We start from the raw sequence: 25,119 nt of genomic DNA on the forward strand, positions 1-25,119 counted from the left end.
TTTTCCCTCTGATTAGGTCCCTATATCTCTCTCTGTTTCTGCTCCTGTCTTTGTCGGATTCTTGTTTGTTGTGTTTCATGCCTGAACCAGACTGTCGTCATGTTTGCTGTAACCTTGTCTTGTCCTGTCGGAATCTGCCGGTCCGTCTGAGCCTACCTATGTTTGGTAATTAAAGAAGCTCTGTTTAAGTTAATTCGCTTTTGGGTCCTCATTCACGCACCGTAACAGCAGCAAAGCACACCGACAACATGATGCTGCCACCCCCGTGCTTCACGGTTGGGATGGTGTTCTTCGGCTTGCAAGCCTCCCCCTTTTTCCTCCAAACATAAAGATGGTCATTATGGCCATATTGTTCTATTTTTGATTCATCAGACCAGAGGACAATTCTCCAAAATGTACAATCTTTGTCCCCATGTGCAGTTGCAAACCATAGTCTGGTTTTTTTATGACGGTTTTGGAGCAGTGACTTCTTTCTTGCTGAGCGGCCTTTCAGGTTATGTCGATATAGGACTCGTTTTCCTGTGGATATAGATACTGTTGTACCTGTTTCCTCCAGCAGCTTCACAAGGTCCTTTGCTGTTGTTCTGGGATTGATTTGCACTTTTCGCACCAAAGTACGTTCATCTCTAGGAGACAGAACGCATCTACTTCCTGAGCGGTATGCTGGCTGCGTGGTCCCATGGTGTTTGTACTTGCGTACAATTGTTAGTACAGATGAACGTGGTACCTTCAGGCTTTAGGAAATTGCTCCTAAGGATGAACCAGAGTTGTGGAGTTCCACAATTTTTTTCTGAGGCCTTGGCTGATTTCCTTTGATTTTTCCATGATGTCAAGCAAAGAGGCACCGAGTTTGAAGGTAGGCCTTGAAATACATCCACAGGTACACCTCCAATTGACTCAAATTATGTCAATTAGCCTTTCAGAAGCTTCTAAAGCCATGGCATCATTTTCTGGAATTTTCCAAGCTGTTTAAAGGCAAAGTCAACTTAGTGTACGTAAACTTCTGACCCACTGGAATTGTGATATAGTGAATTATAAGTGAAATAATCTGTCTGTGAACATTTGGTGGAACAATTACTTGTGTCATGCACAAAGTAGATGTCCTGACCGTTTTTTAACAAGACATGTGTGGAGTGGTTGAAAAACAAGTTTTAATGACTCCAACCTAAGTGTATGTAAAATTCCGACTTCAACTGTATGTGTATGAGTGTGTTCCCATTCACAGCAAAGAGGATTATACAGCCTGTCCTAACAGAAAGGTGAAGGCGAAACGCAGACTACAGGGATGAATGGGACATGAGTGACATTTCTGTAAAGCAGTGTATTGTAAAGTTCTTTGGTTACTCTCAATCTATGGTGGAGTTGAATGAACTAAAATGGACTGAATTAATTGACTTGGAATTGACCCCAACCAAGATTGAGCAATTGAATTGAATTAGTTTAAATGGAACTGACCTAAGCCTTACACTGAACCCCTAGAAATGTCACGATCGTTGGAATAAATGGACCAAGGCGCAGTGTGCGTAGAGTTCCACATGTTTATTCAATGAAACTCACAAAAACAGTAAAGAGTAACGAAACGTGACGCAAATGCAGTGCTCACAGGCACTACACAAAAGCTGCCTCTGATTGGGAACCATACCAAGCCAACCTAGAAATAAAGAAACTAGAACGCCCACCCTAGTCACACCCCGACCTAACCAAAATAGAGAATAAAGGATCTCTAAGGTCAGGGCGTGACAAGAAACAAGGACAGGCTTATGCTTGAATATGTCAGGGATGAGATAGCACTGGAACATGCTTGTCATCAGCCTCCATGTTCCTACTGAGATCTGTCTGTCATCAGCCTCCATCTTCCTACTGAGATCTGTCAGTCATCAGCCTCCATCTTCCTACTGAGATCTGTCTGTCATCTTCCTACTGAGATCTGTCAGTTATCAGCCTCCATCTTCCTACTGAGATCTGTCTGTCATCAGCCTCCATCCAGGCCCTATCACATCCGGCCTTTATTTGGGAGTCCCATAGGGCGGCGCACAATTGGCCCAGCGTCGTCCAAGTTTGGTCGGGGTAGGCCGTCATTGTAAATAAGAATTTGTTCTTAAGTGACTTGCCTAGTTAAATAAAGGTGAAAAAAAACTCTTCCTACTGAGATATGTCTGTCATCAGCCTCCATCCTCCTACTGAGATATGTCTGTCATCAGCCTCCATCCTCCTACTGAGATCTGTCTGTCATCAGCCTCCATCCTCCTACTGAGATCTGTCTGTCATCAGCCTCCATCCTCCTACTGAGATCTGTCTGTCATCAGCCTCCATCCTCCTACTGAGATCTGTCTGTCATCAGCCTCCATCCTCCTACTGAGCTCTGTCTGTCATCAGCCTCCATCCTCCTACTGAGATATGTCTGTCATCAGCCTCCATCCTCCTACTGAGATCTGTCTGTCATCAGCCTCCATCCTCCTACTGAGATCTGTCTGTCATCAGCCTCCATCCTCCTACTGAGATCTGTCTGTCATCAGCCTCCATCCTCCTACTGAGATATGTCTGTCATCAGCCTCCATCCTCCTACTGAGATCTGTCTGTCATCAGCCTCCATCCTCCTACTGAGATCTGTCTGTCATCAGCCTCCATCCTCCTACTGAGATCTGTCTGTCATCAGCCTCCATCCTCCTACTGAGATCTGTCTGTCATCAGCCTCCATCCTCCTACTGAGCTCTGTCTGTCATCAGCCTCCATCCTCCTACTGAGATCTGTCTGTCATCAGCCTCCATCCTCCTACTGAGCTCTGTCTGTCATCAGCCTCCATCCTCCTACTGAGATCTGTCTGACAAGATATAGAGGATCAGAGAGAGAGAGATGCAGGGTGGGAAGGAAGGAGTGGAGGATAAGAGGGGTGAACAGGTGGAGCGATAGAGTAAATGAGGGGAGAGGGGAGTGATGGAGGAAGAGGAAAGAAAGTAGAGGGAAAGATATAAATGGAGGGGTGGATGGAGAGAAGAGAGAGAGACTGATGATGTTAACCTGCACCATTGCATAAGTCAAATATAAATAGACCTAGAGTTCCATTAGGTTCAGGTTCTGCTGAGTTAGAGGAGTTAGAGACATGTTCTGCACTAAGAGGGGATAGTCATTTCTCCTTTACCCTTTCTCTCTTTATGGACTTGTTTTACTCACCTCTTAATTTCAGCACGTCTCCACAGAACACACAAAGTGCTGACTGCGTAGGAATGTCAGCACTTTTACGCCAATCTAAATTTGTCTGGCTTCGCTGCACTTAGAACTACCCCCCCCTCACCTCCTCCTAAGTAGTAGTAGGTACACTTGGGACTGATGGAGGTACACATCGACCCTGATGGAAGGAGATTTAACAAGTGGCATCAATAAGAGATATTAGCTTTCACCTGGATAATCTATGTCATGGAAAGAGTTCTTCATGTTTTTACACTCAATGTATATCTATATATAAATTGCACACACACACACACACACACACACACTCCCCCTCTCTCTCGAAACAACTCCTGTATTTCCTCGTCTTTGCCTTTCAGAAAGTGGTACAGGCAGGTATGGAGAGATCGAGGCCTAGGCTTGTCAAGGAGAATAGGGTCCTGCATCCATCATTTCCTTGAACAGGTGTTGTTGCTCTTTCCACTGACTCAGTAATATACTGCCATCACTTCTATACCAGCACATACACTCATGCACGGACATGCACATATGCGGACAAACACACACATTCATTGACGTCACTGAAAAAATGATTCTTCAGCGTGCAGATCTCAGATAAAAACATTTATCATGGTTCAGAATGGTGAAGGCAGCAGCATATTTTGGTTTGTTTTGGTCTGTGTCGTGAAGTGACAGTATTCCTGTTAAACTCTCTCTGCTCAGGTCTTCAGTTACAGTTTTTCCCAATTGCTAATGCATAATTTTGCAAACTAGGCCGGTTTTATCAAAATACTTAACACAATTAACAAAACCACACACCCAAACTGCAAAATACCTCTTATATCCTGCAAAATGAAGCACTGCAACCAAAACTACATATAGCATTATCAAAATCAAATGGCACACACTTCATTCATATTGCCAGATTTATGTCTAACCAACTACACACACTTCATTCATATTGCCAGATTTATGTCTAACCAACTACACACACTTCATTCATATTGCCAGATTTATGTCTAACCAACTACACACACTTCATTCATATTGCCAGATTTATGTCTAACCAACTACACACACTTCATTCATATTGCCAGATTTATGTCTAACCAACTACACACACTTCATTCATATTGCCAGATTTATGTCTAACCAACTACACACACTTCATTCATATTGCCAGATTTATGTCTAACCAACTACACACACTTCATTCATATTGCCAGATTTTTGTCTAACCAACTACACACACTTCATTCATATTGCCAGATTTTTGTCTAACCAACTACACACTGTTGGGCATAATGAAAAGCACTCTCATCTTTAGTATGCTTTGCCATAATACTAAAATAGTTCAAATTGTAGAAAATTCTTCAGATGCACAGAAATATTTGCAGATACACACACATCCTGTTGAAACATTTTGCATTTTTCACCAAACAAGTCAGTGCAACATATGCACAGTATATATATTTACATTGGACTGAACAAAAATATCCTCACAAAAAAACAGTAAACTGAAAAAGAAAATTGCAGAAAGAATATATAGAAAAAAAGAGTCAAGAAAAAGAATTAGGCAGCATCTTGCCGCACAGCTGGGTCTGGCCACAACGCCTCGTCCACATCACAGCTGGGTCTGGCCACAACGCCTCGTCCACATCACAGGCAATATCTTCCCTTGCCAGACATCAAGGGAAGAAGCGCCTTGAGTGCCTTATCCATCCCTGAATCGCACCCACATCAATCTCATCACATGCCTCTTCCATAGCCTGCACAAGAGGCCTGCGCACAAAGGGCTGCCGGTCGTATACCTTCCACCGCCATGCCGAAAATAACTATTCTATGGGGTTCAGAAATGGTGAGTATGGTGGGAGGTATTGCACGAGAAATGGTGGGTGGTCAGCAAACCAGTTTTGGACTGGGGCTGCACAATGAAAGCTCAAGCTGTCCCATACTACAACGTACCGGGTTCTTTGATGGTCTGCATCATTCAGCTCTGGTGGTATGAGAATGTTGTGGAGTCTGTCCAGAAATGTGAGAATATGGGCTGTGTTGTATGGTCCAAGGTTGGCATGACGGTGGAGGACACCATGCGTATTGGAGATGGCAGCGCACATTGTGATGTTCCCACCACGTTGGCCAGGAACATCTATAAAGGCTCTGTGGCCAATGCTGTGGCCAATGACGTTTCTCCCCCTTCTTCTGGTCTTTGCTAGGTTGAACCCAGCCTCATCTATAAAGATGAACTCATGTGGGATTGCATGAGCATCCATTTCAGGTACTCCCTGAAAACAAAGAACAAAAGCAGTCAATATGGTGTTATCCAGTACACTGGGAAACAATGTTGGGCGTAGTGTACTGCAGTCAATATGGTGTTATCCAGTACACTGGGAAACAATGTTGCGTGTAGTGTACTGCAGTCAATATGGTGTTATCCAGTACACTGGGAAACAATGTTGCGTGTAGTGTACTGCAGTCAATATGGTGTTATCCAGTACACTGGGAAACAATGTTGCGTGTAGTGTACTGCAGTCAATATGGTGTTATCCAGTACACTGGGAAACAATGTTGCGTGTAGTGTACTGCAGTCAATATGGTGTTATCCAGTACACTGGGAAACAATGTTGCGTGTAGTGTACTGTAGTCAATATGGTGTTATCCAGTACACTGGGAAACAATGTTGCGTGTAGTGTACTGCAGTCAATATGGTGTTATCCAGTACACTGGGAAACAATGTTGCGTGTAGTGTACTGCAGTCAATATGGTGTTATCCAGTACACTGGGAAACAATGTTGCGTGTAGTGTACTGCAGTCAATATGGTGTTATCCAGTACACTGGGAAACAATGTTGGGCGTAGTGTACTGCAGTCAATATGGTGTTATCCAGTACACTGGGAAACAATGTTGCGTGTAGTGTACTGCAGTCAATATGGTGTTATCCAGTACACTGGGAAACAATGTTGCGTGTAGTGTACTGCAGTCAATATGGTGTTATCCAGTACACTGGGAAACAATGTTGCGTGTAGTGTACTGCAGTCAATATGGTGTTATCCAGTACACTGGGAAACAATGTTGCGTGTAGTGTACTGCAGTCAATATGGTGTTATCCAGTACACTGGGAAACAATGTTGGGCGTAGTGTACTGCAGTCAATATGGTGTTATCCAGTACACTGGGAAACAATGTTGCGTGTAGTGTACTGCAGTCAATATGGTGTTATCCAGTACACTGGGAAACAATGTTGCGTGTAGTGTACTGCAGTCAATATGGTGTTATCCAGTACACTGGGAAACAATGTTGCGTGTAGTGTACTGCAGTCAATATGGTGTTATCCAGTACACTGGGAAACAATGTTGCGTGTAGTGTACTGCAGTCAATATGGTGTTATCCAGTACACTGGGAAACAATGTTGCGTGTAGTGTACTGCAGTCAATATGGTGTTATCCAGTACACTGGGAAACAATGTTGCGTGTAGTGTACTGCAGTCAATATGGTGTTATCCAGTACACTGGGAAACAATGTTGCGTGTAGTGTACTGCAGTCAATATGGTGTTATCCAGTACACTGGGAAACAATGTTGGGCGTAGTGTACTGCAGTCAATATGGTGTTATCCAGTACACTGGGAAACAATGTTGCGTGTAGTGTACTGCAGTCAATATGGTGTTATCCAGTACACTGGGAAACAATGTTGCGTGTAGTGTACTGCAGTCAATATGGTGTTATCCAGTACACTGGGAAACAATGTTGCGTGTAGTGTACTGCAGTCAATATGGTGTTATCCAGTACACTGGGAAACAATGTTGCGTGTAGTGTACTGCAGTCAATATGGTGTTATCCAGTACACTGGGAAACAATGTTGCGTGTAGTGTACTGCAGTCAATATGGTGTTATCCAGTACACTGGGAAACAATGTTGCGTGTAGTGTACTGCAGTCAATATGGTGTTATCCAGTACACTGGGAAACAATGTTGCGTGTAGTGTACTGCAGTCAATATGGTGTTATCCAGTACACTGGGAAACAATGTTGCGTGTAGTGTACTGCAGTCAATATGGTGTTATCCAGTACACTGGGAAACAATGTTGGGCGTAGTGTACTGCAGTCAATATGGTGTTATCCAGTACACTGGGAAACAATGTTGCGTGTAGTGTACTGCAGTCAATATGGTGTTATCCAGTACACTGGGAAACAATGTTGGGCGTAGTGTACTGCAGTCAATATGGTGTTATCCAGTACACTGGGAAACAATGTTGCGTGTAGTGTACTGCAGTCAATATTGTACTTACATCCACATATGGTCGTCTGACCTCTTTGTTTCTTTGAGAGTTTCTCTCAAACAGCACCTTATAAAGTTGTTTCATTCTGATTTGGTTTCTCTTGAGAATGCGAGCCAATGTGGACAGACTGACTCGTTGAATGTTGTTGACTATGGTGTTGTCTTGGATGATGTGGCTTTGAATTTCTCGTAATCTGATTTCATTATTTTTCAAAACCAAGTTTACAATGTTAGCTTCCTGTACCCCGGTGAACATTTGGCCCCTTCCTCCACCATGGTTGCCTCTCTCAGCCCTTTATAAAAACAAAACAACTTAAATATAGGGCTTGGACAATGCAGCCTAAATATATTTCCCCCACAGTAGAGTAAATTCTACATGAAATTTGTGCAGTTAGTGTATGACATCAGCCATTCATGAAGTAAACAGGTGTCACCCAACTGATACACTATGACATGGGGTGTGCTACATAGTGTGAAAGAAATGTTGGTTACATACCTGTACTCCAGTCTAAATGTCCGGATGACACAGGCGACAGTAAAACGGCTCAAGTTGGGCTGCACTCTCTGTCCAGCCTCTCGCATTGTCAGCCCATGGTTGATGACATGATCAACTAAGGTTGCTCTGATTTCATTTGAAAGTTGTTGTCTTCTTTGGCCATGAACTCCTCTACAAGCCCTACTCCTACCTCTCACTCTTCCTCCCCCTCTCATTCTCACCCTCCCTCTTCCTCTCTCTGCAACGGCTTCCATTGTTGCTGTAAAATAAAAAGGTGCTCGCTCACCTGTGGTCTTTTCATAGTACTTACTTCCTGATTGAAGTGGTAACATTTAACCATTGAGGTGTTTGGTCAGGTGGCTCATGTATTGGCCAATTAGCTCATGTAGTGTCATTTTGAATGGCAGTGTTTTGAAATGGCAAACATGTGACTTTATGTCAGATTGTTGTGTCTTATGCAGAGAACCGTGTGCAGTGCATTTAAAAAGTGCCATTTTGAATTGCAAAATGTGTGTAAAGCAGAAAATGTGTTTAGACTTTTGGAGACTTGAGAAGAGGTTTTTCTCTCTGTGTGTCAGTTTAAATAATTGTGCTGTGCATGTCATTTTAGTGTGTTAGCAATTGGAAAAAACTGTAAATCGTTTTATATAATTCCCCCTGCCTCTGCAGACTGAGCACCCTGCTAGCCAGGACTGGCAATTAAGCTCATCACCCTTACAACACAGCTTAATGAGGGCTAAAGATACCATCTGATACACACACACCGTCAGCGTCTGAAGCAACTGTCTCAAAAGACGCCTTGATCTGTTATGTTTATACTGTGTGTGTGTGTGTGTGTGTGTGTGTGTGTGTGTGTGTGTGTGTGTGTGTGTGTGTGTGTGTGTGTGTGTGTGTGTGTGTGTGTGTGTGTGTGTGTGTGTATGTCTAGCAGCAGGTCGGCACGACCTTGAAGATGTTCACAGTGGGGCATGTGTGTGTGTGAGAGATGGTTTGGCTCGATGCTCTTTTGGACACAATGATAAAATCTATTACGTGACATGCTGACACAAGCATCGTCCTCCCCCTAAGCTCCTCCATTAGACGTGTGTGTGTGTCCTACCTAGAACAAGGGACAAAGCTGTCAACAGGAGGCTATTTCCAGACACACCTCTTCAGTCTGAGGTCAGTGTGAATGTATTGTAGCGATGCTGCTCTTGGTAAGAATACAATAAGGTAGATGGGGACGGACGGCCGGACGGGACACACCACACTGCAGTGTATGGTGCAGACAGAGAGACAGACACTACAGTGTATGGTGCTTTAGTATATGTCATCTGTAGGAAACCAAGAATCAACAGTATTGTAATTAGTTCTGGTAGAATAACTGAATCAATACTCATTACACAGACCTGGGAAAACATCACCATCATCCCCATAGGATTTAAGCAGACATGAAAGGAGAGAGAAAGAGAGAGAGGGGGGGAAGAGAGAGAGAGAGAGCGAGCGGGGGAGAGAGGGGAGAGGTAGAAAGAGAGAGAGAGAGAGATGGGAGCAAGAGAGAGAGGGAAGGGAGCGAGCGAGGTAGAGAGAGAGGGAAGGGAGAGAGAGAGATGGGAGCTAGGTAGAGAGAGAGGGAAGGGAGAGAGAGATGAAGAGAGAGAGAGAGAGAGAGAGAGAGAGAGAGAGAGAGAGAGAGAGAGAGAGAGAGATGGGAGCTAGGTAGAGAGAGAGGGAAGGGAGGGAGAGAGAGAGAGATGGAGAGAGAGATGGGAGCTAGGTAGAGAGAGAGAGAAGGGAGAGAGAGAGGAAGAGAGAGCGATGGGAGCGAGGTAGAGAGAGAGAGGGAAGGGAGAGAGAGAGATGGGAGCGAGGTAGAGAGAGGGGGAAGGGAGAGAGAGAGCGAACGAGCGAGCGTGGAGAGGTAGAAAGAGAGAGAGAGAGAGAGAGAGAGAGATGGGAGCAAGAGAGAGAGGGAGGGGAGCGCGGTAGAGAGAGAGGGAAGGGAGAGAGAGCGAGGAAGAGAGAGAGAGAGATGGGAGCTAGGTAGAGAGAGAGGGAAGGGAGAGAGAGAGAGATGAAGAGAGAGAGAAAGATGGGAGCTAGGTAGAGAGAGAGAGAAGGGAGAGAGAGTGAGGAAGAGAGGGAGAGAGATGGGAGCTAGGTAGAGAGAGAGGGAAGGGAGAAAGAGAGATGGGAGCTAGGTAGAGAGAGAGGGAAGGGAGAGAGAGAGAGGGAGGGAGAGAGAGAGATGGGAGCTAGGTAGAGAGAGAGGGAAGGGAGAGAGAGAGGAAGAGAGAGAGAGAGAGAGAGAGAGAGAGAGAGAGAGAAGGGAGAGAGAGAGGGGAAGAGAAAGAGAGAGATGGGAGCTAGGTAGAGAGAGAGGGAAGGGAGAGAGAGAGGGGGGAAGGGAGAGAGAGAGAGAGAGAGAGATGGGAGTGAGGTAGAGAGAGAGGGAAGGGAGAGAGAGAGGAAGAAAGAGAGAGAGATGGGAGCTAGGTAGAGGGAGAGAAGGGAGAGAGAGAGAGAGAGAGAGAGATGGGAGCTAGGTAGAGAGGGAAGGGAGAGAGAGAGAGGAAGGGAGCGAGAGAGGAAGAGAGAGAGAGATGGGAGCTAGGTAGAGAGAAAGGGAAAGGAGAGAGAGAGGAAGGGAGAGAGAGAGATGGGAGCGAGGTAGAGAGAGAGGGAAGGGAGAGAGAGAGGAAGGGAGAGTGTGAGATGGGAGCTAGGTAGAGAGAGAAGGAAGGGAGAGAGAGAGGAAGAGAGAGAGAGGAAGGGAGAGAGAGAGAGGAAAAGAGAGAGAGAGAGAGAGAGAGAGAGAGATGGGAGCTAGGTAGAGAGAGAGGGAAGGGAGAGAGGAAGGAAGAGAGAGAGATGGGAGCTAGGTAGAGAGAGACGGAAGGGAGAGAGAGAGGAAGAGAGAGAGAGAGGAAGGGAGAGAGAGAGAGGAAGGGAGAGAGAGAGAGGAAAAGAGAGAGAGGAAGAGAGAGAGAGAGATGGGAGCTAGGTAGAGAGAAAGGGAAGGGAGAGAGAGAGGAAGGGAGAGAGAGAGAGATGGGAGCAAGGTAGAGAGAGAGGGAAGGGAGAGAGAGAGAGAGAGAGAGGAAGGGAGAGTGTGAGATGGGAGCTAGGTAGAGAGAGAAGGAAGGGAGAGAGAGGGGAAGAGAGAGAGAGAGGAAGGGAGAGAGAGAGAGAGAGAGAGAGAGAGAGAGAGAGAGAGGAAGAGAGAGAGAGATGGGAGCGAGGTAGAGAGAGAGGGAAGAGAGAGAGAGATGGGAGCGAGGTAGAGAGAGAGGGAAGGGAGAGAGAGAGGAAGAAAGAGAGACAGACAGGAGCTAAGTAGAGAGAGAGGAAGGGAGAGAGAGAGGAAGAGAGAGAGGGAGAGAGAGAGAGAGCGAGAGAGAGAGATGGGAGCTAGGTAGAGAGAGAGGGAAGGGAGAGAGAGAGAGGAAGGGAGAGAGAGATGGGAGCTAGGTAGAGAGAGATTGGAGCTAGGTAGAGCGAGAGAGAAAGGAGAGAGAGAGGAAGAGAGAGAGAGAGACGGGAGCTAGGTAGAGAGTGGAAGGGAGAGAGAGAGAGAGAGAGGGAAAGTAGAGAGATGGGAGCTAGGTAGAGAGAGGGGGAAGGGAGAGAGAGAGAGAGAGATGGGAGCGAGGTAGAGAGAGAGAGGGAAGGAAGAGAGAGAGAGAGAGCGAGAGAGAGATGGGAACTAGGTAGAGAGAGAGAGAGAGAGAGAGAGATAGAGAGAGAGAGAGAAGGGAGAGAGAGAGAGGAAGGGAGAGAGAAAGAGGAAGGGAGAGAGAGAGAGAAGGTAGAGAAATGGGAGCTAGGTAGAGAGAAAGGGAAGGGAGAGAGAGAGATGGGAGCTAGGTAGAGAGAGAGGGAAGGGAGCGAGGTAGAGAGAGAGGGAAGGGAGAGAGAGAAGGAAGGGAGAGAGAGAGAGAGATTGGAGCTAGGTAGAGAGAGAGGGAAGGGAGAGAGAGAGAGAGATGGGAGCTAGGTAGAGAGAGAGAGAGAAGGGAGAGAGAGAGAGAGAGATGGGAGCTAGGTAGAGAGAGAGATGGGAGCTAGGTAGAGAGAGGAAGGGAGATATGTATATGTAGGAGAATGAGACATAAGAAGAACATGTAGGCCGATAAGGTATGTGGGTTTGACATCAAGCATGTGGACACCTTTTTCATCATCTTCTGTAAAAATAGGTTTGAGTAGTATATATTGTATCACAACTCCAGTATACAGCCCTGCGTGGGTTGGAATCGTGAGTGGGCATTGCAGTGACTAGATGGTAGTCTATTGTATCTCACCAATCTCCCAAAATAGACCAGAAGTTACATAAAAAGGTTCAAATGTAACTTCTTAGAAAAAAGGTTTCAGAAGCTTTCCTTCGTCACCATAGGAGACCCTTTTTTGGTTCCAGGTAGAACCCTCTGTGGAAAGGATTCTACATGTAACCCAAAGAGGTTTACCTGTAACTAAAATGGTTCTACCTGGAACCAAAAAGGGTACTTCAAGCGGTTCTCCTATGGGGACAGCATCTGTTTCACTAAGAGTGGATTTCTATCTCTACAGTATGTCCACCATGAGACGACAAAAAGAATCCTGCTCCTAAAAGGTCAATCCTTTGTCAGCTAGCTGTTTGTTTTCATGCCCTTTTCAATGTTCCATCACCAGTGCACAGTAGTGATGTGCGTTTTGCCAAGTATCCCTACATATGTCACACATATAAACCTTTATGAAGGCTTGGTGGTGGCAACTAGCACAGATACAGTAATGTGTGTTATTAGTGACTGAAGGTGTGGTGGTGGAAACTAGCACAGATACAGTAATGTGTGTTATTAGTGACTGAAGGTGTGGTGGTGGAAACTAGCACAGATACAATATGTGTGTTATTAGTGACTGAAGGTGTGGTGGTGGCACCTACATGGTAAATGGTTGATAAAGAGATAATGACTGGGGGAGGAGATGGGGAGAGGGAGAGAGGAGGAGAGAGAAGAGGAGGAGGGGGGAGGGGTAGAGAGAAGAGGAGGAGGGGGAGGAGGGAGGGAGGGGGAGAAAAGAGTGTTGCAGACTAGTAATGACCCTCCCGTGCCTTTTATGAGCATTTGTGTGTGTGTGTGTGTGTGTGTGTGTGTGTGTGTGTGTGTGTGTGTGTGTGTGTGTGTGTGTGTGTGTGTGTGTGTGTGTGTGTGTGTGTGTTATAAAGATGGGGTCACAATAGCCCCATAGCTATGATTTAAATTAGACTGTTGGTCCCTGTTATACCCCATCAGTCCCTAGGGGGATATTAACTGATCTTAGTGAGTCACACACACACACTTCATCATCAAAAACTGCTTACACACATATAACTGACATCACAAATGGACATCAACAGACACCCATCTAGCCATACACACACACAGCAGACAGTGATTCATTATGTTGTGTGTAACACCACATCTGCTGACAGGGCCAGACCTCAGCACGAGCCGGAAACAATATGGCCATCACAACCCCATTATACCAGGGGGTCAACCTCCCCCTCACACACACACACAACCCTGACATGACCTATACACATTCTACATGCCCCCACCCCGGCCGTCCTTGGTCTCTAACAGCCGATGACGAGGTGTGTGACGTCCCTGAACACTTGCCTGACCCTCACCCCACCTCCCACTCTTAGTGGCCTACATCCAACCCCAACCTTACTGCTAGCACACACCCCAGACAACAGTGGTCTCTCCCCTCTCCCTCTCTCTCTGTCCTGTCTTTCCTTCTCCTGGCTCTTTGGGAGAGGGTTGGCTCATGGCGAAATGTGCATGCATGTGCCTGTGTGTTGCAGTCTGTGGGGTGTGTGTGTGAGTTTGAGCGTGCGTGCGATGTCCCTACCAAGGACCACATATGAGCACAGCAGTGTGGGCCACATGGCTAGACAAAGCCTGTGTGTGGTGGGCAGTTTCATGAGGCCTGACTCTGTGTGTGTGTGTGTGTGTGTGTGTGTGTGTGTGTGTGTGTGTGTGTGTGTGTGTGTGTGTGTGTGTGTGTGTGTGTGTTGTCTCGGAGGACAATAGTGAGCGGGGCTAACAGCTGACTATAGAGGAGACAAATGTACATTTTATTCATCCATTTGGGACACATCTCTACTCACCCCTTCTGTTCCTGGGGAGGTCGCCTACAGAGCAAAGCAGAGGCCTTTTTCCCCAAAAGGAACCACATACACTGAGTATACAAATCATTAAGAACACCTGCTATTTCCATGACATAGACTGACCAGGTGAATCCAGGTGAAAGCTATGATCCCGCATTGGATTGTGTCAAGAAATTCAACACTGCTGGGTTTTTCACGCTCAACCATCCAAAGGACATCCGGCCAATTTGACACAACTGCGGGAAGCATTGGAGTCAACATGGGCCAGCATCCCTGTGGAATGCTTTCGACACCTTGTGGAGTCCCTGCCATCTCTCACAGTCTCACGTCAAAATGAGATGTTCAGTCATGTTTCTCAAACGTCATATTTCAAAGTTGTTCCAAACGTCATATTTCAAAGTTGTTCCAAACGTCAAATTTTGAAGTGTTTAAGGTTAAGTTAAGGCATTAACTGAATTTTGAAGGTTCGGCATCAACTCTGAATGGTTAAGGAAAGGGTTAAGGTTTGAAATAGGCTTAAAACAAAAGTATAGAAAACAACTCTCTATTGTTGGATTTGAACTTGCAACCTTTGGAATCAGATGCTTACGTCCATCCGCCATCCCCGTCCTCAACGCACTAACAAAACCGAAACCTACTTGAAGGTAACATCGCTCACTGTTGCCCCTAGTGGGCGTTTTCTACATCATCTCCCAACCTCAGACATGGATGGACATGGAATACTGACGTGTATCACGGGCCAATAAGAGTCAGTGCCCCAATAAATTGAGGGCAAAAGGTAGGAGGGGGTTCAACTCAATATTAGGAAGGTGTTCCTAATGTTTGGTATGCTTACTCAGTGTACAACCACATTCCCAAATTCCCTCAGCGTCAGGTCAAAACAGCCTGTGGCTAAATGTCTGAAGACAAAATAATGAATAGAATGTGAGAATCATTGTTGGTATCATTCACAGCCGTTATTTAAGCTTGTGGAATTAACCTAGACTTCAATTTATGCATACCTGCCACTTTTCCCAGACATAATACAGATACATGATTACATATACATCATCAAAATGATTGTAATGACATAACTGATCACAACAACACAAAGTGCTGGAGAAACATGAAAGTGATCTATTCCCTCCATTCATCCAGTAGTGTCTGTGTGTGTGTGTGTGTGTGTGTGTGTGTGTGTGTGTGTGTGTGTGTGTGTGTGTGTGTGTGTGTGTGTGTGTGTGTGTGTGTGTGTGTGTGTGTGTGTGTGTAGGGGGGTTGTGTGTGTTATGGAGGGATTATAATTCAGTGTTATTAAGGCACACTTAATGCTGAGACGGGGAGCAGTGTCCTAACACCTACACACACGCTTGCACACACACACACACACTTAACACTGATAGGGAGAGAGCAGAGCTGTCTACAAAGGTAGATAATTAAACCGGGGGGAAATTATAGAATCCTTTTATACATTCTCTTTCTCTCTCATTTTACAATCTCTCCTTCTGTCTGTCTGTCTATCTCTCCCTCTCTCCCTCCCTCTCTGTCTGTCTGTCTGTCTGTCTGTCTCTCCCCTCCTCCTGCTCCCTCTGGTTCACCCTGCACACACTGCTCCTTAGCAAATCTCTCTGATTGTAGATTAAATGGGGACTCTTGGGCAGGGTGGAGAGAGCGATGGGGGAGGGAGAGAGGGATGTCAAGGAGAGAGAGGAGAGGAGTGGAGGAGAGAAAAAATGGTTAGAAATACTGATAGAGCAGGCATAATCCTGAAATAAAGATATCCTTCCATGTATTAGTACCATTTGTAACAATAAAAGTGCAATCAGTCACTTTCTCCTACTCAGTAATGTGATTTATCAGTGGAGTCTGGGTGTGCAGACAACTAACTGGTAATTTATAGGTTTCATTTAACATTTAGTGTCCCATCCTCCTCACTGGACAATACTACACCCCTGGGCGTAGTATCTCTCTCCCCCTTTCTCTCGACTCTGTCTCTCTCAATCCCCATCTATTTCCCTCTTTCCCATCTCTCTTCTCTCCTTTCTCTCTCAATCCCCCTCTATTTCACTCTTTTTCTCATCTGTCTCCTCTCATTTCTCTCTGAACCATCTATCTCCCCTCTCAATCACCCTCTATTTCTCATCTCTCCTCTCATTTCTCTCTCAACCATCTATCTCCTCTCTCAATCACCCTCTATTTCTCATCTCTCCTCTTCTCTCTCTCTGAATGTTTCTCCCCCTCTCCTCTCTCTCTGAATGTTTCTCCCCCCTCTCCTCTTCTCTCTCTCTGAATGTTTCTCCCCCTCTCCTCTTCTCTCTCTCTGAGTATTTCTCTCTCATCTCCATCTCCTCTAAGCAGGGATATTTCAGAATGGTGCCAGGGTAGAGGTGTCTTTTTCCTTGGTGATTCATGTTAACAACTAGTGTGTAAATGGACCTAGAGGAACCATAGACGTACTAGGTAACAGTCATTCTATCCGTCTCTACTACAGGTAACTGAATAAGTAAAGTGATCCTAGAGATCGTCAATGCCTCTCTGGTGACCTGACGACCTTCTGTTCTAAGGCTGGTGTGTGTGTGTGTGTGTGTGTCGGTCTCATCAAAGCGGATTCTATTGGCTGCCTTTATTGTCCTCTAGGGCTCTAATATGAATAACAAACACACACCTACTGCCTTCTCACTTAATATGCAATTAAACACACACATGGCATGGGCAATTGTCTCTGCATCTAGCCAGGGACCGGGGAGGGGTGTTACCATAGTAACAGGAGCGACAGAAGGACTGTTTTCTGACCCTTATCAAGGAAGAGATTGCTGTTGCGTAAGTGACTTACACTTGTGAAATGACATTTTCTTCGTACTGGACCCCTGTGGGAATTGAACCCACAACCCTGCACTGCAAGTGCCATGCTCTACCAACTGGGCTACACAGGACAGAGCCTTAACTATGTTAATTATGTTGCATTAATGTACACAACTTCATAAATGTACCATCTATAGTTTACAATAGGAATACGACATCACTTTAACTAATAAAAGTAACTGTTAGGAACTAAAATTATTTTTTTCCAGTACCCTCATTGAACTAGATAGCATTCAGTGTCATAAACACTACTCAAGGCCAGGAACTGCATATAACAAAGAGCAAGAGGATCCACCTCTAGCAGCAAGACTATTTCAATCAAGAAACCCCACATTCCCCCTCTCTTTCTGTCTCACTCCTGGGAGGAATTCTGAAGACAAAAAAAAAAATCAAATAAAAAGAATGTGGCCATCATAAAATAGAGAAGGTAGAAGGTAGGTAACCTAGGTAACGACCGAGGATGTTCGCGTTGGAGGCGACTAGCCTGAGAGCACATGAGGAGGACGAGGGAAACAGAGGGAGGAAGTCAAACGTACCTCACAAGAAGTAATTCTCATACACACACACATTCAGCTAGAGAAATGCCACAGCCATTTTCATCTACGTACGCAAACCGAATAAAAAGTGAATAACAATAAACTGAACAAAAACATCCAAAGTACATTTACATCAAAAGCCTTTCCCTGTGTTGCTGGCGACTGAAAGGTCTACCCCTGACCTATGATGCATTGTCACTGACAATTCCTTCAAAACTCATTGAGAAATGGGAGAGGTTAGCAGGTGATGAAAATACATCGGAAGAGGAGATAAGATGTTGACAGCACAGTACAAGTAAAGGACAAAGACAAGTAGGGGAGGAAGAGAGATGAGAAAAAAAAGCACTGAGAATAGTGTCTGTTTGATGACATCAGCCACCTGTACCCTGCACACACATATGACGTCACCTGTTTCCCCTGAGGACAGGTTGCATTGTCACGTCTGTGCGTCACTAAAGAGCACTGAGGGCTCTGTCATTAACGCACCAATTACTAAGCAACCAGTCATCCAGGAGCACACACACCTGCATTGTGGAGAACCTAAGTGGAATTAATCAACTGCGACCTCAGGGCATCGTGAAGGTTGATGGCAGCCTCATCGGCTGAGAAGTCGATACCTGCAGTGCCTTCAGAAAGTATTCACACCACTTGACATTATCCACATTTTGTTGTTACAGCCTGAATTGAAAATTGATTCAATTGAGATTGTGTCACTGGTTTACACACAATACCCCATAACGTCAAAGTGGATTCATGTGTTTGTTTTTTTATTAATTCAAAATTTAAAGCTGAAATGTTTTGAGTCAATAAGTATTCAACCCCTTTGTTATGGCAAGCCTAAATAAGCTCAGGAGTAAAAATGTGCTTAAGTCACATAATAAGTTGCATGGACTCACCGTGTGTGCAATAATAGTTCAACATGATTTTTGAATGACTACCTCATTTCTGTACCTCACACATACTATTATCTGTAAGATCCCTCAGTCAAGCAGTGCATTTCTAACAGATTCAACCACAAAGACCAAAGAGGTTTTCCAATGCCTCGCAAAGAAGGGCACCTATTGGTATGTGGGTAAAAAAAACATTGAATATCTGTTGGTTAAAAATATTTTCTTCCATTTCTTTCTTTAATACCCACTGAACACAAGCTCTTATAATGTAATGTCCATAGTGATTGACCTTTGGGTGAAAGAATGGGACATTATTGAGGCCTTTACCACTTATACCTGTTATAAATCAAGTTCCTGCTTATGAATTGTAGTCTACAAGGCGCTAACATGGGAGTAAATACCACACTAATCTTCCAATCACAAGACCATTTATTCGCAATATAAAACAAAAAGCAAAACAAACAAGATTCAATCAAAACACAAAATGTGTGTTGTAAACCCCTGATCTAGTTTGTTGATCATGTACAAGATACATTTAGATACTTGAACTTGATACAAAACAGAGTCCCAGTCCAGATCTTCAGTGTTGTACAATGATCTTTAGTCTTTACAAAAAAGGTTCTGTATAAGTAGAAACATTATATACATGTTCTAGGTGAGATCTCACACAGCAGGAGGAAACAGTAAGCCAGATATCACATTCTGAGTAAATGACATTTCCAGTACAACAAAAAGATAGTCAAAAAGGCAATAGGTTCTTGGCTGCCAGTTCTTACTATCCAATCCTCAGCTCATTTGTGATTTTTTTTTTTTGTCCACAATATTTTGTACCCTTCCATGGAAAATTCCTGCCACATTACTCTCCCCACATCAAAGAATTTCTCCTCCAACTACCTCTACAGCTGTCTCATCTCAGACTAGGTGATTTCTCAATGTCAACAACACACTTTCCCATTAATAAACCCTGAATATGAATACACGTCATCTGGCTGACTCATCGATCCTGCCCTGTGAAACCTCACTGTGGCTTTGAGTAGGGGGTTAGGGGTCAGGGTTAAAGTTCTGGGGTCACTATGATGGGGGGTCATCTCCATGGATAGCCTTGTACTTGGTCATCTCCTCTGGAAAAACCTTGCCCAGCTCAGAGATCAGCAGGCTCTTAAACTTCTGCAACCAGAAACAGAACAGAGGGGTCAGAGTTTGAAGCTAAAGTTTATTTACTGTTATTTAGTAAGAACCATTATGGCCTTAATGGTAATAAGACAATATAAGAGGATTATATATTCTTATGACAAGTCTTACAATCCATTATAATCCTAAGGCATTATACCAACCGACTTTGAGTAAAGTGTAACCATGACTACTTGTCATTAAGTAACTTCTTGAATCTATTTCCATGTCTTTATTAGGCTTGAATCTACTCCCACTTACCGTCATGGTGTCAATCTTGCCTTTAACCTGCTCGTTCTTGGCCAGGGCCCTTTCCAGACACTCCTTAGTGTACAGCTGGGGGTTACGACCCTGGTCTATGTATCTGACAACATAACATTACAAAACATTGGTTTAGTTAGGCTGAGGGTTTGTGGCCAAGTGGAGGTCTGAGGGTGAGAAAGGGCTGGTATAAGGGTGACTTTCCTTCTATTAAGCTCACCACAGTCTTGAGTAGCCATCGTTACAAATCTCATCTCGTTGACTCGACTATTTGAATGGGAGCGCTGGCATCCAACACTCGCATTTGACTGGCTCTGCAAATAAATTACTACTCAGTTTCCCCTCAAGAGAGGCAATTCCTTGTTTTGTCTGTGTCCCTTTTCATACCCTGTCAGACAAAGTCTTATAGCTTATGCAGCATTTGTTGAGTATCGTATGAATGCATGCTCGCCTGATGCAAGCCAGATTTATTTTCAGAAACAATCTGTTTCCTGCTCCAGTGTCACCCATACAAACTATGTGATTGGTTTGAAATGGCGCATAACTACTTTCCATCTCGACTCCACCGTACTCTCCACCCATTTGTATCTTATTCATGAGGTGAACTTTCCCAGGCTTTCAGAAGTTACATGAGAAGCCTGGGCTTCCGAGGCTCACAAACTAGAGCTAGAAATGGCAGGTGTATGTACAAGTTGGTAGGTACATCTACTCACTCAAATGCCTCGAGAGGAACGTTGATCTCGTGTAGCTGCTGGCGACATTTCTCAATGTCCTGCAGTCCCGTGATCATGTAGTTTCTGAAAGGCACAGAATCAAGGATAGACATTTCAACAACTAACGTTAGCAGGCAAAATCTACAACTACCATACAACTAACTACCTCAACATGACTGATAGTCAGCAATTAAATCAGGTCATTAATATATGTTAAGTATTTTATACCATGCTGTGTGTCTATAACATTTATTGACTGTACTAGCTAGCTAGCTCGCTATGTGGAAGCTAGTTAGCATTGACTAACCAGTTTGCCTTTTTTACACAACTGTGGTGTATTGATAACGGGGAGTTGGCAGTCACATATTTAAGTGGCTAGCTATGATGGCTAGTAATACTAGAAACACCTAGCTAGCTAGCCAACTGGCAAAACTTACAGTTTTTGGTTGAGTCCTGTTTGACTGCTAGGTTGGAAGTCGCTAACGATGATTCCCATTTGTCGAATATTTTCAACAAACTTTTCGAGATGCTCCTCGAGGTTATCAAATTTCTCAGCCATGTCTCAAACCAAATGTCTTCAGTTCTCATAAACATGAAATGTAAAAAGACAAACAAAGCCTTTTATCAATTCATCACAATTTCAGTCGCTATCCAGACTCCCATAGCGCTGCACTGCTTTTCCGAAGGGTAAGAACCAATCATTGGCGAATGTGTAGTTGCCGTAGCGACAGCCTGCCGTATGCCGCTCCAGATTGCTGCAAAGCGTCGTGCTCTGAAATAGTCAGAGACACATTGTTGCAACTTGCTGTTTGTACAAGGTCTTATAACTCGTAACATTGATTGTTACAATGTATCATCATCACCATGCATTTTTAATACAGGTAATTTGAAGGTATGTGTTTATATTTGATGGACAGTGTTTTATAAATGTTTTCAATTCATAAAAGCAGTGCAATAAAGCAATAAAACATACAAAATATAGTAAAATACTTTGTAGGCTACTTAGGACAGCTGGTTGAATGCTACTTTGTAATATAATAAATAACCTTACCCTAGTGTCCCACTTCACCTCACACTTGTTATGAATTCATCAATAAGACTTTGTAGAAGCTTGTAGATAACGATCCGATAACAAACTTGTTTTTTACAAATATGTGACAATAACCTTTTTACAAAACCCTCTCCATGCCTTTGGAAAATTGATTTGGGGACCTTCCAGGCTCTTGGTGAAAATCTAACTAAAGGAGTCTGCACAACTTTTACTTGATCCTGAAACACCTCTACTTTCCCAAAATTCTGCCCCCTTTCATGAATGTAGCCTCTTTTCTATCCCCCTTTATTGAACATCATGTGCTTCCTTTCTTTCCTATCTTATTATTTCCCTCTAATTCCTTCCACCGTCATCCTATGCTGTTTATTTGCTATATAGCAAATAAATCGCTTCAGAGATGTTATGAACAACTAAAACAACATATGTCAGTGTATTATACAACATCTAATGAAGGAAAATGCATTTGCATTTATTAAAGGTCCATTTTGTGCATTTTTATAGCTGAAAAGGTCCCTGTCCCACTATTCAAACACCATTCAGGGGAAGTGGAACAGTGCTATAAATCTGATTTCATAAAATATAACAACTGTTTACATGACTAGTTATTATATTTTAAAACACTACCAATAACTACTAATTTTAACACCAAAAGCGAGATTGTTGAATTATAACTGATAGAATGAAAGCTTTATTTTTAAGGTTTCACATGACGGTTTTTCATGAGTTTCAACATGTCACCCCATCTAGGAAGCCAGAACACATTAACTTTAAAAAATGGTTAATGCACAGAACATATTCAGCCCCTCGGGAGGCTGAAAAGATTTGTCATGGGCCCTCTGATCCTCAAAAAGGTCTACAGCTGCACCATTGACAGCATTTTGACTGGCTGCATCCTCGCTTGGTATGGCAAATGCTTGGCATCCGACACAAGGCACTACAGAGGGTAGTGCGTACATCCCCGGGACCGAGTTCCCAGCCATCCAGGACCTCTATCCCAGGTTGTGTCAGAGGAAGGTCCTAAAAATTGTCAGACTCCAGCCACCCAAGCCATAGACTGTTCTCTCTGCTAACGCACATGCAAGCCGTACCAATGCACCAAGTCTGAAACCAACAGGACCCTGAACAGCTTCTACGCCCAAGCCATTAGACTGCTAAATAGTTAGTTAAATAGTTAAGCAATAGCTACCCTGACTATCTGCATTGACACTTTTTGCACTAACACTTTTGACAGATCACATATGCTGATGCTACTGTTTATTATCTATCCTGTTGCCTAGGTTTGTGTCAAGAACTGCAACACTGCTGGATTTTTCACACTCAACAATTTCCCTTGTGTATCAAGAATGGTCCACCACCCAAAGGACCACCAGCCGACTTGATACAACTGTGGGAAGCATTGGAGTCAATATGGGCCAGCATCCCTGTGGAATATTTTCAACACCTTATAGAGTCCATGTCCCGACGAATTGAGGCTGTTCTGAGGGAGGGCAACTCAATGCTAGGAAGGTGTTCTTAATGTTTTGTACACATACTGTATGCCCAACATATTAGCCCAACACATGATACATTTCTGAAATCCTCAGACGTTTCCTAATCATACAACATTGAATTGAATTGTCATTGGGGTACAATTAGGACTTTAACAATGTTGTCCCAATTTATCTAACCTGCTGTCCCAGTCTACCAAATGTAAACTGAACAAATGGTTTAGACTCAGTTGAGGATTTCAGACATGTCAATGTATCATGTGTTGGGCTAATACTGTATCTTGGATATATGTCGAAAGAGGTTACAGAAAAAGGAGATGCAAAAAGTGTCCCCGTTTTTCTGAATTCACCCAACATACACTACCGGTCCAAAGTTTAAGAACACCTACTCATTCAAGCATTTTTCTTTATTTTTACTATTTTCTACATTGTAGAATAATAGTGAATACATCAAAACTATGAAAAAACACGTATGGAATCATGTCGTAACCATGATGACTGCTTTGCACACTCTTGGCATTCTCTCAACCAGATTCACCTGGAAGGTGAAGGAGTTCCCTAATATGCTGGGCACTTGTTGGCTGCTTTTCCTTCACTCTGCGGTCCAACTAATCCCAAACCATCTCAAATGTCCACTGGTCTAATGTCCATTGCTCGTGTTTCTTGGCCGAAGCAAGTCTCTTCTTATTATTGGCGTCATTTAGTTGTTGTTTCTTTGCAGTAATTGGACCATGAAGACCTGATTCACAATCTTCTCTGAACAGTTTATGTTGAGATGTGTCTGTTACTTGAACTCTGTGAAGCATTTATTTGGGCTGCAATTTCTGAGGCTGGTAACTCTAATGAACGTATCCTCTGCAGCAGAAGTAACTCTGGGTCTTTCATTCCTGTGGCAGTCTTCATGAGAGCCAGTTTCATCATAGCGCTTGATGGTTTTTGGACAGCACTTGAAGAAACTGTCAAAGTTCTTGAAATGTTCCGTATTGAATGACCTTGATGTCTTAAAGTAACGGACTGTTTTTTCTCATTGCTTATTTGAGCTGTTCTTGCCATAATATGGACTTGGTCTTTTACCAAATAGGGCTATATTCTGTATACCCTCCTACCTTGTCACAACACCTGATTGGCTCAAATGCATTAAGAAGGAAAGAAATTCCACAGATTAACTTTTAAGAAGGCACACCTGTTCTTTTAAATGTATCCTCATGAAGTTGGTTGAGAGAATGCCAAGAGTGTGCAAAGCTGTCATCAAGGCAAAGGGTGGCTATTTGAATAATCTCTTTTTTTAAAACACTTTTTGGGTTACTACATGATTCCAAATGTGTTATTTCATAGTTTTGATGTTTTCACTATTATTACAATGTAGAAAATAGTACAAATAAAGAAAAACCATTAAATGAGCAGGTGATTAAAAACTTTTGACTGGTACTATATATATCCACTGATTCTTGAAGAATATAACTTATAAATAAATGCCTCATGAATTTAGTCACACTCCACGAGAACCCAAAATATAAGCTTGTATATCTCCAATGTTTGTAAACATCATAACTGTAAACAAACACGGTATAACCTCATAACATGGTTAAAACAATACTTTATATATCATGGATGGTCAGTCCTTGCATCCATAGCTCTGTCTATTAATCTGAGAGTGGTTTCATTTTTCCAGACCCATCCCTCAGCTTTTTACCAAAACAGAGGCGGGGCAACCGTTTTGTTATTGTTTCTTCTGTGGATTTAAACAGCTGCATATTATCACGATATCAAAGTGTCACCAACAAAAAGGTAAACAATCGGCCTACAGCAAATTCAGCATACAGCATTTATTTTTCACATGTAAATAGCACTTTTCAGTGGTGCTCAAAGCATGCCATTCTATGAGCGCAGCATTTATTAATGAGCCCAATCAGTCCTCCATGACAACAAAATCATAAACAACAGAGTAGGGCTGGCTAATAAGTCCTTCGTTTTGGAGTTATGCTCAGGTAGAACAATTTGGGTAATCTATACTTCCATATTTCCAGGTCCTATTCTTGAAGATCAAGGGGTATAACATTTACTGGAATGACTGGAATCTGATAGACCTTGGTTTTTAATATAAAGATATAATTTAATCGTATTATTACATG

The 25,119-nt window shown here is 43.6% G+C and overlaps 1 protein-coding gene across 1 annotated transcript; it reads right to left on the reverse strand.

The window, feature by feature from the left end:
• Window positions 1-18,716: 18,716 nt before the first annotated feature.
• Window positions 18,717-21,159, reverse strand: LOC139372696 (mediator of RNA polymerase II transcription subunit 10). The gene is made up of 4 exons (XM_071112483.1): window positions 20,887-21,159; window positions 20,450-20,533; window positions 19,737-19,839; window positions 18,717-19,472 (listed from the first exon to the last, which is right to left on the reverse strand). Exons 1-4 carry the CDS (start codon window positions 21,006-21,008, stop codon window positions 19,377-19,379), a joined length of 405 nt encoding a protein of 134 aa, XP_070968584.1. The 5' UTR covers window positions 21,009-21,159; the 3' UTR covers window positions 18,717-19,376.
• Between the last annotated feature and the right edge of the window lie 3,960 nt (window positions 21,160-25,119).

This window comes from Oncorhynchus clarkii, chromosome 18 (assembly GCF_045791955.1).
Source record: "Oncorhynchus clarkii lewisi isolate Uvic-CL-2024 chromosome 18, UVic_Ocla_1.0, whole genome shotgun sequence".
NCBI lineage: Eukaryota > Metazoa > Chordata > Actinopteri > Salmoniformes > Salmonidae > Oncorhynchus > Oncorhynchus clarkii.

Excerpts from the sequence above, each read along its gene's own strand:
- LOC139372696 (XM_071112483.1), bottom strand. The coding sequence starts at position 21,008 with ATGGCTGAGAAATTTGATAACCTCGAGGAGCATCTCGAAAAGTTTGTT. Across the intron at positions 20,534-20,886 it reads ACAGGACTCAACCAAAAACT|AAACTACATGATCACGGGAC; the intron begins GTAAGTTTTGCC and ends TGTGCCTTTCAG. Across the intron at positions 19,473-19,736 it reads GCAAGATTGACACCATGACG|AAGTTTAAGAGCCTGCTGAT; the intron begins GTAAGTGGGAGT and ends TTCTGGTTGCAG.